The sequence below is a fragment of the Hypomesus nipponensis genome, chromosome 17, assembly GCF_054491055.1.
Source record: "Hypomesus nipponensis isolate SF chromosome 17, ASM5449105v1, whole genome shotgun sequence".
In the NCBI taxonomy this organism is placed as follows: Eukaryota; Metazoa; Chordata; class Actinopteri; order Osmeriformes; family Osmeridae; genus Hypomesus; species Hypomesus nipponensis.
Window position 1 is genome coordinate 4,555,588 of NC_140377.1, and position 16,870 is coordinate 4,572,457.

The 16,870-nt window shown below is 46.2% G+C and overlaps 1 protein-coding gene across 1 annotated transcript; it reads right to left on the reverse strand.

Annotated features, from left to right (window-relative positions):
* Positions 1-773: 773 nt before the first annotated feature.
* On the reverse strand, positions 774-16,764 carry cavin1a (caveolae associated protein 1a). Its single transcript, XM_084678157.1, has 2 exons — positions 15,917-16,764; positions 774-3,909 (listed from the first exon to the last, which is right to left on the reverse strand). Exons 1-2 carry the CDS (start codon positions 16,412-16,414, stop codon positions 3,130-3,132), a joined length of 1,278 nt encoding a protein of 425 aa, XP_084534283.1. The 5' UTR covers positions 16,415-16,764; the 3' UTR covers positions 774-3,129.
* Between the last annotated feature and the right edge of the window lie 106 nt (positions 16,765-16,870).

Sequence of the window (16,870 nt, forward strand, 5' to 3'; positions counted from 1 at the left end):
TAAACGTGAGCAGCATTTACGTTGTCACATCAGTACAGCGTTGTATTGACAAGTTCTTGATATTTTTGCGACTAATGCGTTTGGTGCATAATAAACAAAAATAGAAGGCCACATTTTGCTTGGATGGAAACACAATGAACTAATTGCTCTGCTATACACTCGCCTTTCTCTTTTCCCCGACTACCACTTGGTGATTTCCTTCACCAGATATACTAATACAGACAGTGACTACACTGCAAACACTCAGTGTAATAATCTTCAAATTTTAACTGTAGTTGGATTTATATTAAGTATATTATACAAATGTATTTTCTAGTGACTTAATTTAAGTAAATTATACATTATGTTAAGAAATCTTAGCAACTGAAAATCAGTTGATATACTTGTTGCATAAGACAGCTCATACCTAATATATTTGTCCTGGTAGGGATTTTTTTTAGCAATGTACAAAAATTGATGCACAAGTTACAGGTGTGTCTGAAGAGGATTAATGAAAAGTCCATCCAAATCTGAAGTTTCTGAGACAAGAGACTTCTGATATCTTCATTGACACTTCTAAACTGATTGTGCAAGTACTCTTTCGTAATGATATGAAAGGTCATGGCGTGTCATGGCTAAGGCCTAATATTATTATATATTATATTAATATAGCCTATTTGGTCATCTTGTGTGATCATTTGTAGAAATGGTGAAATACTGAAAGACAGGATGTAGTACATATTTAACATTTTGATGTTGAACCACAGCTTTAAAACATGGAATGAGAGAAGACATCAGGTGTAAGTCAGGTTTTATTGATATATGTAGGCTATATATATATATATGTGGTTAGGCAAAATGCTGTGATTGCACCGCCATTGTTCATCAAAAGCATAAACAGAACAATATGACCATTGACATTGACAATATGTCCCCTTGGCCACATCTGCGACAGTTGTGTGGCTGGTCATTCAACATCTTACAGAGGCAGACGGTGACGTTGCCCTGTCAGGATACATGTTGTGGACAGAACAGACCTCCAGACCTCACTTCAGTACATAATCCTCCCCCTGTTGTTGTTGGAAGAGTGGGGGGTAGCAGTGTCCCTGTGTGTGTGTGTGTGTGTGTGTGTGTATGTGTGTGTTTTTATATCGTTAGATTTGGCCTTGGACTCACACGGTCGACATCTGTTATTCACCTTCCAATCCGCATCTACAGTGCTCCTTCAAGTGTCTGCTCCATTTGGCCCACCCCCCAACACAAACACTCGGAGAAAGCACTCTTCTTAATCAGGTTCCCTGCTCTATTGATTATCCTAATGGTGTTCCATGGATGTGGCTCTTCCCACCATGCCCTTTTTTTCAAGGTCAGACACAGGGACTCTGGGGCAGAGGAGGAAAGCCCACTGTGTTGATGACTATTACACCATGAGTGCTGTCAGTCCTTTCCTGTCAAACATAACCCGAGGACAAGGCAACACCATTTACCCACTGAGCTAATCCAGTCATTATACAGTCTTACGGATACCAGCACATCATACACAATTAAACCAACCCCTCCATTAATACTCACCAAGTGATTCAGACACTAAGAGAGGCAATTAATTTTCTCCTGGTCCTTTACCTTTATGAAACTACTTTAACATTTACCCTTTCTGGCAGGTGGCTCCCAGCCCTGGTTAAGTTGGTAATGCGATTTAATGTCCATGTGCCATTTAGAATGTCATTAAACTGTTATCTAGCTGCAGCTGTAGCTGTAGGGGGACCAATCAGAATATCTGGTGTTTACCCTCACAACTACAGCAGAGGAAGTGGCTTAGGATGTGCTGTGGCCATGGTGACACATTGACTAGTTAAGGTAGTCAATCTTCTCCTCTAAAAGGCTCTGTCTGTGTTGATAGCACAGCAGTATAGGGTCTTCAGCCCTTATGTCTCAATTCAGAATATACTAATAAGAGTGTGTGGTGAGAAAATACATTGCAAGGCCTAAATTCTAAATGGTAGCTCTGATAAGGACATGAAAGCTCACTCCAAGATGGCTGATAATATATATATATATAAATAACATCAGCAAGAAGCATTGTGGTTACATTGGCAACTAGACTGTTATGGCACAGAGAAAGAAAGCTATTTCCTGACTATCACAATATCATACAACTCAAAAGTATGTGCTCTACCTATAAGTACATCTAAACAGAGTACATCCATCCCAGTTTCAAATTAAATACATGTAATTTTGTCTTATAAAAACAAAATAACATGACAAAATATGAATATCAGCAGTTTTCACGAATCTCTCAAAACAATGCATTGAGGAATTTATGAAACACTTTTCATTTGGGAGGGATGCTATATATATTTAGCCACCATGACAAAAGAGGAAAACGGAGAGCTCCATCTTAATCTTACGTTGCTTATCTGCATCTCCTTTCATGGGTGAAAAACGTCTTACACACAAACCTTCAACACGGGCCCTGTGTTGCAAAGAGCCATACGTATGTCTGCTGTCTTGTGACTGGTCACATTCTTGAACACTTCTGTAAACTCTTCATTCAAGGAAGACTTTCAGTATGTCAGCCTCTTGTCTTGTCGTGGACACATGAGAACAATCTAGAAAGGCCCTCAGGCTCCCAGTTCATCAATACACAAATTCACATGCCAGTAACCCTCAAACCAGGTACATTCTTCCTTTTATCATTAACATTGCTATACATGTCTGTTAGCAACTTTTGTGCATTCAATTACAACCACAAATTCAATTTTCACTCTTTTGCATTGTCGGTCATTCCATAGAAAACTGATATAAACAAGGGGTACCTCAGACTCAGCGTTGGTGCCAACTAGTTCTCTTTGTATGACTCTATAATTATAAAAAGAGTACAATGCTGAAAGCCAAGAAAATGTGTATGAATAATATGCTTGGTTTTTGCAATGTTAATAATTAATATGAGCGGAAATTACAGTGAAATCTGTCCAGTTTGTTTAAGTAAAAATACAAATCAACGATTGTGCACATATTGATTTTTGAACATATCCAGACAGTCCTTACAATGCATGCTGAGTCATTGCTATTGAAATCTCTCTTCTTCCTTTTCCCTTCACTTTATCCTCTTTATCCGTTTATTATATCATTTTTCCAGTCCTGAGCCCATCAATTGATATGTTTGCTGCTTGTCTTCGTAGGGAGGTCTCTTTCCACCATGACCAGCTGAGAGTCCTCCGCCGCTTCCAGGAGAGCCTCCATCTCTGGGCTGTCTACGCAGACCAGCTCCCCCTCCTCCACCTCCACATGCAGGCTGAGCTCCCCCTCGTCCAGGGCCTCCTCCTCTTCCAGGGCCTCCTCTTCCTCAGCCACCACCACCGATTCCTTGCTCTGATTCACCTCCTCCTCCTCCTCTCCGTCCCGGATCTTCTTCACGTGGAAGGTGAAGGGCGGCACACGGTACACGGCTGTCTTGGAGCGGGCGTGCACCGTGTGGTCAGGGGTCAGGGACTTCTTTACCTTCTCCTTGCGCTCCTGGTTGGGCGTCATACGAGTGCCCAGCTGGTTCATCTTCTTCCCCAGACTGTGCTTGGTCTTCTCCAGGTTCTCGCGGGTTTTCTGACGGGTCTTCTCCAGGTTCTCGCGGGTGCGTTGCTTGGTCTTCGCCAGGTTCTCCTTGGTCTTTAGCTTGGTCTTCTCCATCTTCTCTTTGGAGAAAGCCTTCTTGATGTTCTCCACTCGCTGCTTGCTGGTGCGCTTGATGCGCTCCGCCCGGGACTCCTCGATGATCTCCTCGATCTCCACCTCGTCCTCTGAGGTGGGACCGAGGTGCGCTCCCTCACCCCGGTCCTCCGCAGCCTGCTCCTCACCCTCCTCTTCGGCCACACCCTCCAGAACATTCTTAGACTCCTTGGTCGACTTGGACGCTTTGGGGGCTTTCATCTCATCCTGCAGACACACAGAGAATGCATATGTTTACTCAATTGGACATTTTTTAACACACAGACTAAATGAAGACAATACTATGCTCGTGATGAGATGGATGAGTGCATTTTGTTACATATATTCTATTTCAGAATGTGGTATTTTGCCACACAGCCTCAGAGCTTCAGTGCACCACGTTTTTGCAGTCTTTACTCCCTCTAGTGGCCAAAAATATAACATGCGCCTTCATAACAGATGCATTAAATCATAATAATCAAATGAATATAGCAGACAGGTTGTGTCTAGAACCGAAGAGTGAATATTTGTGAGCGCGGAACAGGCTGTGCTTTTCGAGAACCCTTCAACAAATAACTGAGGACCTTTGAACTCACACATTTGCATTTTGTTGGTTCCTCCGACACCACGGTAGGGATGTTTTCACAATGTTACAACAATGCTGTGTGTGTCATCAGATATCCACATGTTCAGAACACCTGATCCCAGGGTTCCTCTCTCGGACTCTTGGAGGGTTGTGTGGCTGTCCCAGCATGCCCTACAGAATGGCCTTCACTGCACCACACATAGTCCTACGACTTTACTCACTATATTTGTGGGTCTGATTTCTCTCTCTCCTCCCCATGTGAACCCTTTCACCTTCTCTTTCCATATTGGTTCAGTTTTTAAGCAAACTGTTTGTGTTGAAAACGGGCACTTTTTTTCCTCGCAGTTTGGAGTGATTGAGTCACCTTTCCCCTCTCGTCTGTGCAGACCCCAACCTCATAGTGAGATCATGATTACCCACCTTGATGGGACATGGGACATGATGTAACTCACATTGTGATGTCTCCATGGGCAATTTTTACCAACCCGGCTTAGAGTTTTTCACAACACCACTGTTCAGGTGAGGTTGCCTGTACATGTATGGTGAGAGCTTCACATAAGCTGCTTCCATCCAGGGACACATGAAGGGATTCTTTCATCTCAGCAAGCCTGTGTGCGCGCGTGTGTGTGTGTGTGTGTGTGTGTGATTGATCTCTGACTGAGAGTCAGAGTAAGGGTATGTTTGGGCATGGAATGGAAAGATCACAAGTGTCTAGACTCCTCCCACTTTCCCTTCGTCTTCTCCCCTTGGCTCTCCCCTGCCTTTCCCCCACCTTACCCCTGTCTCTCCCCTTTCTGCTATACTAGGTATTGATTACTGGCGAGGGATAATTTGATGTACATTTTCTGGGCTCAGGTTGTTGACTAGAGACTGATTGGCTGGCAAAGGATTGGCTGAACAAACAGGATTGGCCACTGAGAGAAACCATCTTCATCATCCAATTAGATGAAACAGCCAGATCAATCGATGAGCAGGCAGAGAAGAGATCCCTCCCTCCCTCCCTCCCTCCCTCCCTCCCTCCCTCCCTCCCTCCCTCCCTCCCTCCCTCCCTCCCTCCCTCCCTCCCTCCCTCCCTCCCTCCCTCCCTCCCTCCCTCCCTCCCTCCCTCCCTCCCTCCCTCCCTCCCTCCCTCCCTCCCTCCCTCCCTCCCTCCCTCCCTCCCTCCCTCCCTCCCTCTTTGTGTATTGTTCATAGGAGAGATCTGAGATGGACGTGAAACACTTGCAAGGCACCTCACAGTGACGTCATTATCAAAGCGCGGACATCTGAAGAGGAATAGACGGATTGGGGCGAGTATGTGTTTGCGTGTATGCATACATATTGTACACAGAGGAGCCAAATGAGTCACCATGACAGGGAATGATGTTTACATCAAGGTTCGGCGTGGAGAGATTGTGAAACAGTTGAGATGTGCTGGACCTGTTCACTGGCTTGCACAGCAGACTAGCAGAGATGAAATCAACGTGACTGAAGTAGACTTGGAAAGTTCCCCATTTGAAAGACGATGACCTGAATAATAGCTTCAACTGATACTCAACCATCTCCCCTCATTTGTTCACCATGGAACCAGAGAAACCTATCGTAAAATGGACATTACTTCCATATCTGGTCCTGTGAGTCGGCTCACGGGCAGTGTGTTTATTCTCGTCTTGTCTCCCTCTCTCTAGATTCCCACCATTCCCTGGCTACCATCCACTGCAACATTCCCCCCCCCCCACCTCTCCCCCAGACACTCATCATGGCAACAGATAAACAGAAGCCCATGTCACCAAGGCAACCACCAGTGTAAAGTCCTCGTTAAAGGTTTATGCCGGCAAGTCCCAGCCGCACGTCCTTAACCTAACTGCAATGGTTTTTGTGACACATGTCCAATGAGGTGTCCAATGATTGATCCCCCAAAGTCATCGGTCCTGTCACAAAAGAACACTGCAGCATTCCACCTGAGATATGATTCTTTTGTGGTGTTGTAATATGTGGATAGGCGCCTCACCCTCCCTAAACAATGCTGAAAGGAAGTAAAAACAGACCAGGGTTGGTGTCTACACCCCCACCATCACCCCCTCCCTCGCCCCCCCCCCCCCCCCAGCCCCCACCCGCAGGCCAGACTGAGAACACCTTCTCTCACTGTTCAGCCTCTTCACAGAATAACAATCAGCAGTTGGAACAGGAAGCCTTTGCAGCCAATGGAAACACTGTACCGCACGGCATGCTGGGAGAGGCTGAAGTCATACAAGTCCAGGAAATGAGAGCAGAGCGGAGGGGATGTCTAAACGAAGGGGCTTTGTGGCCGCCGTCCCGCTATGGCGGTTCTCTGTCTGATTACCAGATCCACGGACGGGAGGAAAGAGAGATCTGTCCACGCTCTCTCCGTCTCTGTGGTTTCTGTTCTTTGGGACAATAAGAGAGAGAGAGAGAGAGAGAGAGAGAGAGAGAGAGAGAGAGAGAGAGAGAGAGAGAGAGAGAGAGAGAGAGAGAGAGAGAGAGAGAGAGAGAGAGAGAGAGAGAGAGAGAGAGAGAGAGAGAGAGAGAGAGAGAGAGAGAGAGAGAGAGAGAGAGAGAGAGAGAGAGAGAGAGAGAGAGAGAGAGAGAGAGAGAGAGAGAGAGAGAGATGGAAACTCCATTAGTGTTCCCATGCTACTGAATTCTCTCTCCTCTCTCTTCCTATTGATTCTAGCAATGGAAAAGTCATGTCTACTTGTGAGTGTGGGTGAGGAGAAAGCGAGTGTGTGTGTCTGTGTGTGTCTGTGTGTATATCTGTGTGTGTCTGTGTGTGTCTGTGTGTGTGTGTCTGTGTGTATATCTGTGTGTGTCTGTGTGTGTCTGTGTGTGTGTGTCTGTGTGTATATCTGTGTGTGTCTGTGTGTGTGTCTTTGTGTGTCTGTGTGTGTCAGTATGTGACGTAAGAAGTGCCTGTGGAAGGGCCAGGGTTTGAGCGTATGTGTGAGGGCTCAAAGAGGGAGCTGTTTGTTCACGTTGCTGTCTTTCCTCTGAGAGAAGCCTGGCCTGGGGAGGCTTGAAACGCTGCTCTCGGAAACAACTGGTGATACACCATGTGCGCGTGAGCGTGTGTGCGTGTGTCTGTGTGTGTGTTACAGGTGACCTGTCAACATTAGCCTGGGCTCAGGAGCGGTCTCTCGATGGAAAGCACTACTCAGGAGCTAGAGTCTGAAAATAATCTGCCTGAGGCTCAGAGAACATGATATTTAAGACGTTCACTGTCTCCCACTGGAGAGAGAGAGAGAGAGAGAGAGAAAAGAGCGAGAGACTGTAATTGGAGAGACTTCAAAAACATTTAATGTACCTGTATTTAATGAGCCTTTCTAAAGAGTTATTTTTCTAAAGAGTACATTATTAATTCTATAATACCTACCAAAGACAGTAAAAAAATATAAAGTTAGTCATTCACTGCAGGCAACACTGTTATGCTTTGAATAATGAGTCCAAAAATCCAAACCATTAACTTCCAGTAGCCTTTTACATGATTGTTCCATGAGCCACACACTTGCATGATAACGTAACCAAATGGTTGCACGTCACCAAACATAAAGCAACAACCACAGCATAATCATACACAGCTATATTAGAATACTGTGTCAATGTGTGTACTCGGTGTAAAGACTTAACAGACATGTACTCTTGCATTCGTTTGAACTTTGTGTTCCGCTTTTCAAAACGTAAAAGGCTTTTAGTTAGTCGAATTCTACTTATAGGCAGTTTTCTCCCTCTGACTCATGCGTACTGCTGCTCATTCTATAATCTCCCACTGTTGTCATGTACGACTGAGCAGTTGTCCAGAGCGACATTAAATAAAGACCAGTAGCTTTGACGAGCGCCACAGCGGCAACTAACCTCCACGCCAAGCCAAATATCCCTGTCTTCCTCACAAACCCTCTCTCTCAGATCCTGTTGTTCTCCAGTCAATCTCAGTTAATATCAGATGATGCGAGTATCGAACAACATCAGTTTGTAGATTAACCTGATCGTGATGTCCCAGTTTGACATTTGAAACAGCGTGATTTTTAATGGACGCTGAATTTCACTCGCTTGCTGTCGCCTTTCAAAGACAGCTTACATTTCAGCCGGGGATCAATTAATATTGAGTTTTTATACTGTCAATTCTTTGAAATGTCAAAGACACGTTACTGACAGATCGTATTCTACTTGAGGAGATGGCAGTACTGGTCTAACTATTTGAAACCTCAAACATCACAGTGAGGCAATGTTGTTCCTAACTGTTGCTGTGGTGTGCCTTGACATAATAGGGTAGGGAGTGTGACTGGGCACCCATCCATGGCTGTACTCCCTTGCTGAAAAAACTCTCCTCTACCCCTGACCCCCCCCCCCCACCACCACCACCACCACCACCACCATTCCTCCTGAGGCAGTGTGATGAAAGATTGCTCTGGTGAGTCAAGCAAGCAGCTGTCTGCTCATGTCCACTCCATGCAGCTGTGCATTCAACTTTCAAAGTGAGCAAAGGCCCTGACCCATGGAATAGTCAGAGACATAGAGGAAGAAGAACCAGAAGGAGTTGCAGGCACATCACATAAGGGGTGACAAATACCCCCACGTTCTATTCGGTAGATAACCTTAATGTATTTCCACATAGTAGTTCATTTGTGGTGCTTGCTAGCCTTGAGACACCGGTCGATTTCATGCTCTCCACAATCGCATGAGCGAGAGTGCAGCTTCCTGCCACCCCCAGGCCAACCTGGGAATCCTCCAAACTTAGCTTGTGGTGCAGGAGGCACAATAAGAATCCTGTTCTCTGAGTTACCAGGTTCCCATTTCCCTTATTCTTTTATACAATGTCCAATATCCAATTTCGCCCTAATATGATGGAGTGAGAATGTGAGAGAATGACAAAGAACTATGACGTCCACAAATCCCAACAGTCAGAATTCCCACTTGTAGTCCAAATAAAACAACGTCCTTCTCTTCTGGTCGCTGTGGTGCTGGAGTGATGGTGGAGCTATAAACCCTGACACAAGAAAGGACTTCCCTAGGTTTTTACGTCAGTGTCATTTAGGACCTCACACATAGGACTCTGGGATACCCCTTGTCTATGAAACGGCTTTGACTAAATCCACAGGAATCCGTTGGTTACCAGTCCTGTTGCCATGGGTCCAGACCAAAACGGAGCACTTGCTTTTCCACAAGCTTATCATGTACACGTACCTACTTAATCAACATGAGAGCATTACATTAATGTTTCATCAGACACAGATGATTCTAATCTTCAACCGGATAATTGATTTCACATAAAAATGACACATAGCACTGTCTGGCTGCTTATCTAAGGATGGCAGACAGGTTTGCAGTGTAATGAATGTTCAGTGTCCAATGGGGCTGCACCAGCCGGGAGAACAGATTAATGAGGCTTCCGTCCTGTCTGATAATGTCTGGTGAGATAAGAAACACAGAGACATACAATCTTCCCTGTCTGGTTTTGATCTTAACACAGCTAATTGTGCAACTACTTTTTGAGGAAGGGATGTGTCGGGTGGGAAAAAGTGAGACAAGGATGAAAGCCATTTTCTCTGAGATTCCAGGGCCCTTTTCTGGGATCCATTCCCAGAGATGTCACGCTTCTCAGAAAGAGCGATAACTACTTGTTAGTTGCAATATGTTTTCATTAAAGCTACATTCCCAAGCACAATACTGTGAGAGTGTTTCTGAAGTTTGAACAGTGTGAACACCTCCCTATGTGATGCTATGGAAGTCAGCGGGCTTATCAGAGCCCACCGTTGTCCAGCCTAGATCTCACTGACAGACAATAACTCACAAGCCTCTGCCAGGAACACACAGTCCAATCAGTAGCAGCACAGGAGGGAAATATCAGCAGACAACTGTGATGAAACACAAAGGTGTGCACAGTACTGTGCTGTGCGAAATATGTTCCCATGCACATCACACAATGGTACTGAGTTATGAAAATCAAAGTAAATGACAAATTCACAACCAATGCAATCCTCTATGGTGTGTCTACACACCTACACACACACACATACACACGTGCAAGCACACACACTATCAATCCGTGCGGCTGATGTCTAAATTCAGACTCACTCAATGAAATGTGATACTGTGCCATTCCATACCATCGCTCCAGGGGTATTTATAATCAAAGCACCAGAGCAGAGAGATAGCAGATCACCAAGGAAATATTTGGCAAAGTTATTACTATTTTGGCGGTTGCTTCACAGCAAACAGTCTCAGCTCAAATAGTTATAACCAGGATATATAGACAAAAAATATTTGATCCAATAACCTGGATAAGAGCCTGTATGATTGGAAAGGTGACCTGATCTTTGGCTCAGTTGGTAATGTCTGGAGTGGCGAGTTTGCAAGCCGGCCAATCAGGGTCAGGCTTTGCTGTTGACATCAAGCCCATGGCTGAATGGAATAAATGTTGTTGCAAGTGTCACTACTCTGGCTACATTTGGTTCTCGACAGGTCCCAGGCTGGTAGGTTGTGGAAAATAAAGAACACATGCACACATTCACACACACAAATTCACACATATCAACACGCACACATATAAATACATACACACACACACACACACATATAAACACACATATCCACACACACTACTGCACAACTGACAGGGGTCACAGTTGGGATTAGCTAATGGGGAACAGGAAACAAACAAGGCAAGGCCCATGATTGAGACAAAACAACAAGTAACGTGTTTCCCAACAGGCCCACAGTCACCACTAAACAGTCCCGGGAAGGAGGCTGCATTTGCTAACAGTGTTTAGATGTTTAGATGTTGCACAATAAAAAAAGCTTTAGTGTAATACAAGCATTTCTCCCTGGCCACAGGACAAAGAGATACTTATAGTAATCGTTATTTATGTAGATCCACAATAGCAGAGTCGTATGAGGACCCAAGTCTTTATAACTCCCTAAGGCCAGGAGAGATACGAGAAAAGACAAACTATTAGACCGCTACAAGATCATCAAACGACTGAGCCCAGAGCTATCGTTGGCCCAAGGATGGTTTAGTCCATCAAACAAAACAGGAGATGGGTTCAGCACAGCTGAAGGCAAATCACAACAAGACAAGCGGAACACAGTAAGGATTTCTCCCGAGCAAACAGTTCTCATCTGCTTTCAAAAGGAAGAAAAAGAGTCAACAAGAAAGTGTACTATCATCTAGGTCTGAAATATGTCAATTTTTGTAAGTAACTGACATAATGTGACTTCCATGCAGTTAACATAACACCATGCCAGTGAGTAATTCACAAATGTGAGGGGCGAGTGAGAGGGACAGTTAGCAGACGTTTCACACACCCACACACACAAGCACACACACACTCAGGCACCCCGGTATCCGATCTCTGAAGCAATGTTCTACAGAGGAGCTGACACGCAACAGTGAAATGTAGAGCCTGTCTACAAACTCCACGAAGATGGGGGAGAGAGAGAGAGAGAGAGAGAGAGAGAGAGAGAGAGAGAGAGAGAGAGAGAGAGAGAGAGAGAGAGAGAGAGAGAGAGAGAGAGAGAGAGAGAGAGAGAGAGAGAGAGAGAGAGAGAGAGAGAGAGAGAGAGAGAGAGAGAGAGAGAGAGAGAGAGAGAGAGAGAGAGAGAGATAGTGGAGGAGAAAGAGAGAGAGATAGTGGAGGAGAAAGAGATGATGGAAGAGATTGAGGAAGAGTGGAAGAGAGATAGATCAGAAAGACAGAGAAAGAGACAGAGAGAGGGAGTGAAGGAGGGAGGGAGGAGAGAGGGGGAAGAGAGATGCCAGTGGGGTGAATCAGAGGGCTAACTTAGAACTGCTCTCTACCTATCTACTTACTGCTTGCCATGGCCACACTCTTTGGAAGTTCCAAGCAGGGAATTTTTCCTGTAGATTGTCTATGTGTAGGTCAGGCCCAGAAAAGAAGATAGATGGAGGGTCACATCTAAGACCTGGGGAGTAAATGGGTCAGAAGTCTGGGACTGGAATGGAGAGGGTAGGAGGGTCACGGGTTAAAAGTGAGAAGACGGATGTCCCTTCTGATAGAGTTGGCCATGTGGCTGTCAGAGGTCCTGACATGATGCTAGCACACCTTATGGTTCCTCAATGGCTGGGATGGTTCCCATCCTAGCCATTACAGCTCCAGCCCTCCACACACAAACACACACACACCACCCCAGCCCCCTTCAGCAGGACTTTCTGACTGTGCACACCATCCTATCACAGTGATCCAGCCCATCATCTATACATGGATCAGATCATCCCACAAACACAAAGTGAGACCTGGAGGTAAAGTGTAACAGTGTACCAACAGATGGCCAAGTGAAAGCAAGCCCACTTCAGAGACTAAAGACATAGTCACAGTCCCCACATTCTGGGGACACGGGGGTATCTGTGAAGCAGAGGATAGTAGAGGGTGAGGGAGAGGACAGGAGACGAGGACTGCCCTCTGGGTCTATAGGGTTTCGCCAAGCAGCTAGGGGTGATGACAGGCGAGAAGTGACCAGCGCTGAGACCCCAAGACCCTCAGCTGCTGCTGGGACCCTCCGACGAGGATTGGACTCTCCCACAGAGTCAGTTCAACAGGTGAGGTTTACAGGCCAAGTGGATCAGTCCATGCTGCGCATGAGGGGGGTCTTTCAGTACAGCGGATTTCTTGACTGTTGTATGCTAAACACTGGTTAATCCTTGGTGTGACCGCGCCCCCCTGCTGTTGCTCCTGGTGCCTGTCTGCTCCTGTCAATCCAGGTTTAATTATAAAGCATCAGTGTCGAAATTGTTTTGTGAGGCCAGCAATCTAAAAGAATGTGGCTATTCTCAGAGTGTAGAGACGCACGCGGTAACATAAGAGAGAAACACCTGTGGTGGATGGAATCACCTCCTGACACACACACATGCACGCACGCACACACGCACGCACACATGCATGCACGCATCGACTTCCTTCAACACACACACACACATTAACACACTAACACGCTTATGGTACACTGACAGGACACTTCCACATACAGAGCATGGCCACGCTCAAGCATTCACCCACACACACACACACACACACCCACACACACACACACACACACACACACACACCCACACACACACACACACACACACACACACACACACACACACACACACGCACACTGTCACTGTAAGAACAACAGCATTTGCATAATACGGTACGTGCATTTATGTTTATTAGCGTTATGTCATTGTTGTACCCAAAGAAAAATATGAATAAAATATGTATAACAGACAATAAAGATGTCCAGTCTAACTAATATAATCTAGTCTAATCATATACTGTAGAGATGCACTAACACATAGACACATCAGGAGGCAGACAGGGGAGAGTGAAACCTGACTCAGAGCCAGTGTTGATTCGTCGTGCTGTCACTCTCTGGCCCTGCTCCTTCAGGGCCATTTCATCTGACACCCTGCAGAAGCTGGCAATAAATAGAGCTGGGAGGCCTGTACGACCACTGCAACATGAAAGTCACAGCCACAGGCGAAGTGCAGACACTAACGAGATGGACCCAGTGTCCATGGCAACATGGAAGCCTCGGCACAGCCAGGCTGTGGTGGTTCAGTTACAGGTCCACATGGTTTGAATTTGTTGATGTCATACAGGTGTGTACAGAACGAGGCAACCAAAGCTGGAAATGGTAAGACACAATTATTTATTCGATGAGGAATTTGAGGCCTCGAACAAGGTGGGTTTGTTGGAACTTGACTGAGCAAGGGATCAGTAAACAGTCTTGAATACCTGTTTCTTCAGATATGTTTGCACCTGCATTCACACAGACACAAACAGACATACATACGCACGCACAAACCAAATCAAACAGGCGGAGGTTGGAATCCTGGTCGTGTCAAACAGCAGGGGTGCCCTGGTTTACTGGAGTAATTTATTAATCTCTCGCCCCTCTGATTAGATTTCTGCTACATGCCAGTAGTGTAACCTACTGCCACGGTGGACATTCCTGGAGGCGGATCTGAAAATGAGACCGCCCATGCCAATGCAGACACCCCAGAACACCCTGTTCAATATAGGCTTCATACACCTGTTCTCAAACAGAAGGCAAGATCCATTCACGTGTTAAATCAACAGGTTCATACCAGAACACCTGGTCGCAGAGTGGATACTGTTTGATACTATATGCTAGATTGATTAAGAAAATAGTGACATCAAGAGCATCTAAGTCAGTCGTGCCGATGTTCCCTTATTCATAATGTTGTCTGAGGACAAGTAACGGGAGACAAGTATTCACAGGTACTTTACAGATCCTTGACGGATCCAGCCCCGAGCCAGAATGCAAACTACCCAAAGTCTCATCCTGCTATCAGACAGACGTTACAGCACAGCGGGCTAAAAAAAGACTGGGTCATAGAAACACAGCAACACTCGATCAGTTTGGACTCTCTCACTCACTGGTGTGCATGTGTTGATTCAGAGTTTAATGAATACGCACTGATATACCCCTCCATGAATCACTGGGAAGATCAGAATGACGAATACGTTCATCTCTCACACAAAGTATTTATGAAGCATCTGCTGAAGCACACTTGTGTATTACAGATACACAATTTATAGTGCAGGGGAATTGTTTACTCCTAGTACTAGTATGTGTATATTCCAGTGGGATCATTACAGCAGCCTCAGCTATTCTATATTCACACTGAGTTATTGGGAGTTTTACAGCCAAATAGGACAGGACGAATGGGCAGCGGGAGACCAGAGATCAGGTCAGATATAAGGAGAAGACATGTCTTCATCTTACACGGCGGGGAGCCTGCCAGCTTCCTGTTACCTCAGCCCTCCTCTGTGGGGCGTTGGTTGGACTGACAGACATTGCCGTGTTTATGAGGCCCATCTGTAGATCTGCCCCCTCAGGTCTCATTGCTTTATTTAGCATAAAGGATAACTATGTTGAACCGTCATGTGGAAAAGGTCAGTATCCAGCGTCTGTTGTCGAGCCCTCAGCAGAATCACACTACAGTGCTGGGAAACTCCTCATGGAGGAAGATGTGTAAGAATACGTGTTCTTACTGGCAGGGTCATCTCAGAGGGAGTGCCCATCAAACCCGTCCTGCCAACTTAGCTTTACTACTTGCTTGACCTGAGTTGACTCCCTGCATGTCCACAGCAACTAACATGAAAATCCTAAAACATTTAAAGAACTGATCATCATTTTAAATGAAGATTTGTCAGTTACAGATGTATTTATTTTTTAGTAAAAAAAATTACCAGTAGACCTCCATTGCCCAACATACCCTAATTATTGGCAATTTAAAGGTCCTCAAAGGTGCTCAAACACCCGATAGAAAAAGCACTAACATCTCGCCGCTTCATAGTACACACACGTCAGGGTCAGCTCATGCCCCATTGTGAGGAGTTTCTCCACTCTAGTGAGAGGATGTTAAAAGGCTGCTGTGACGCTAGGATAGCATTTTGGCTGCATTTCACACTACCTCACAACTTTCCCTTGCAACGTGGGGAATGCACCAATCCCAGTGATGTGTCTTAGACGTTCAGCGCTGGATAATTAGTCACATCACATCCTTCAGTATGAAGCCTTCCTAAGTTTGCATGTTTACCAGTCAATAGACAGTATCGATCATTGAAATAGCCATGCACACATCCTTCTCCCAGTGAACCCCCCTGTTTCCCGCCCCCTCACCTGGTAGATGAGCACTTTGAAGTTGCGTCTCTTTAGGAGCTCGTTCTCGTTGCTCTCCAGCTTCTTGATCTGACCCGCCTGCTTCTCCAGGTTGCTCCTGACCGTCTTCACGTTGACGCTGACCTTGCGCACCTTGTCCAGCATCTTGTTGACGGTGTTGGCTGTGCCCGTGTGGCTTTTGGACAGCTTGGCCAGCTCGCCCTGGATGCCCGCCACCGACTTCTCCATGTCCTGCTGCCTCGCCTCCAGCCCGTTCTGGGTCTGTTGGATCTGGTCCACCACACCGATGATCTTGTCCAGCAGGGTCAGGACCATGACTCCATTCACCTGGGCTTCTGTCTTGCTGCCGGAGCCTTTCCCCAGCACCAGATCCACCTCCTCCGAGGGGTCGTCGTCCGTGTCCGGCTCTACGGCTGCGGCCACCAGGGACACCTCTTCGTCATCATCAGACACTTCAGTCAAAGCTACCTGCTCCATCTTCACGCCTAAATGTGCCATGGCTGCTCAATTCACACAAGCCGCTTGCACGCTCAGTCAGGACAAGAATAAACTGCTGCAACACAACCTGGCGTGCCACCGCCGTCCAGAAGACAGGACTTGTTCCCTACTTTGACGAATGTCTCCTCTGCTTCTACACCACGGTTCCCTCAACACTTTCGACTCTACTTTCTGTCTCTCTCCTTCTGTCTCTCTCTCTCAGATCACCTCTCTCTTCTTCTCTCTTCCTCTCTCGTTCTCCCTCTTTCTCTCTGCGTTTGTCCTGGGATGTTGGCCAGCTAACAGAACGACGCCTCTCACAGCTGAGGCATGTGTGCCCTGACTCAAATGCCTCGACTCCCTGTGAAATCACCCAGTCAAACTTTTCCTTTCCTACACCCTGGTCCCCGCCCCCACCCCCCCTCCCCCCGGCTTCCCTTGCCACCGGAGCTCCGCCTCTTTCCATGCCCAGGAGTC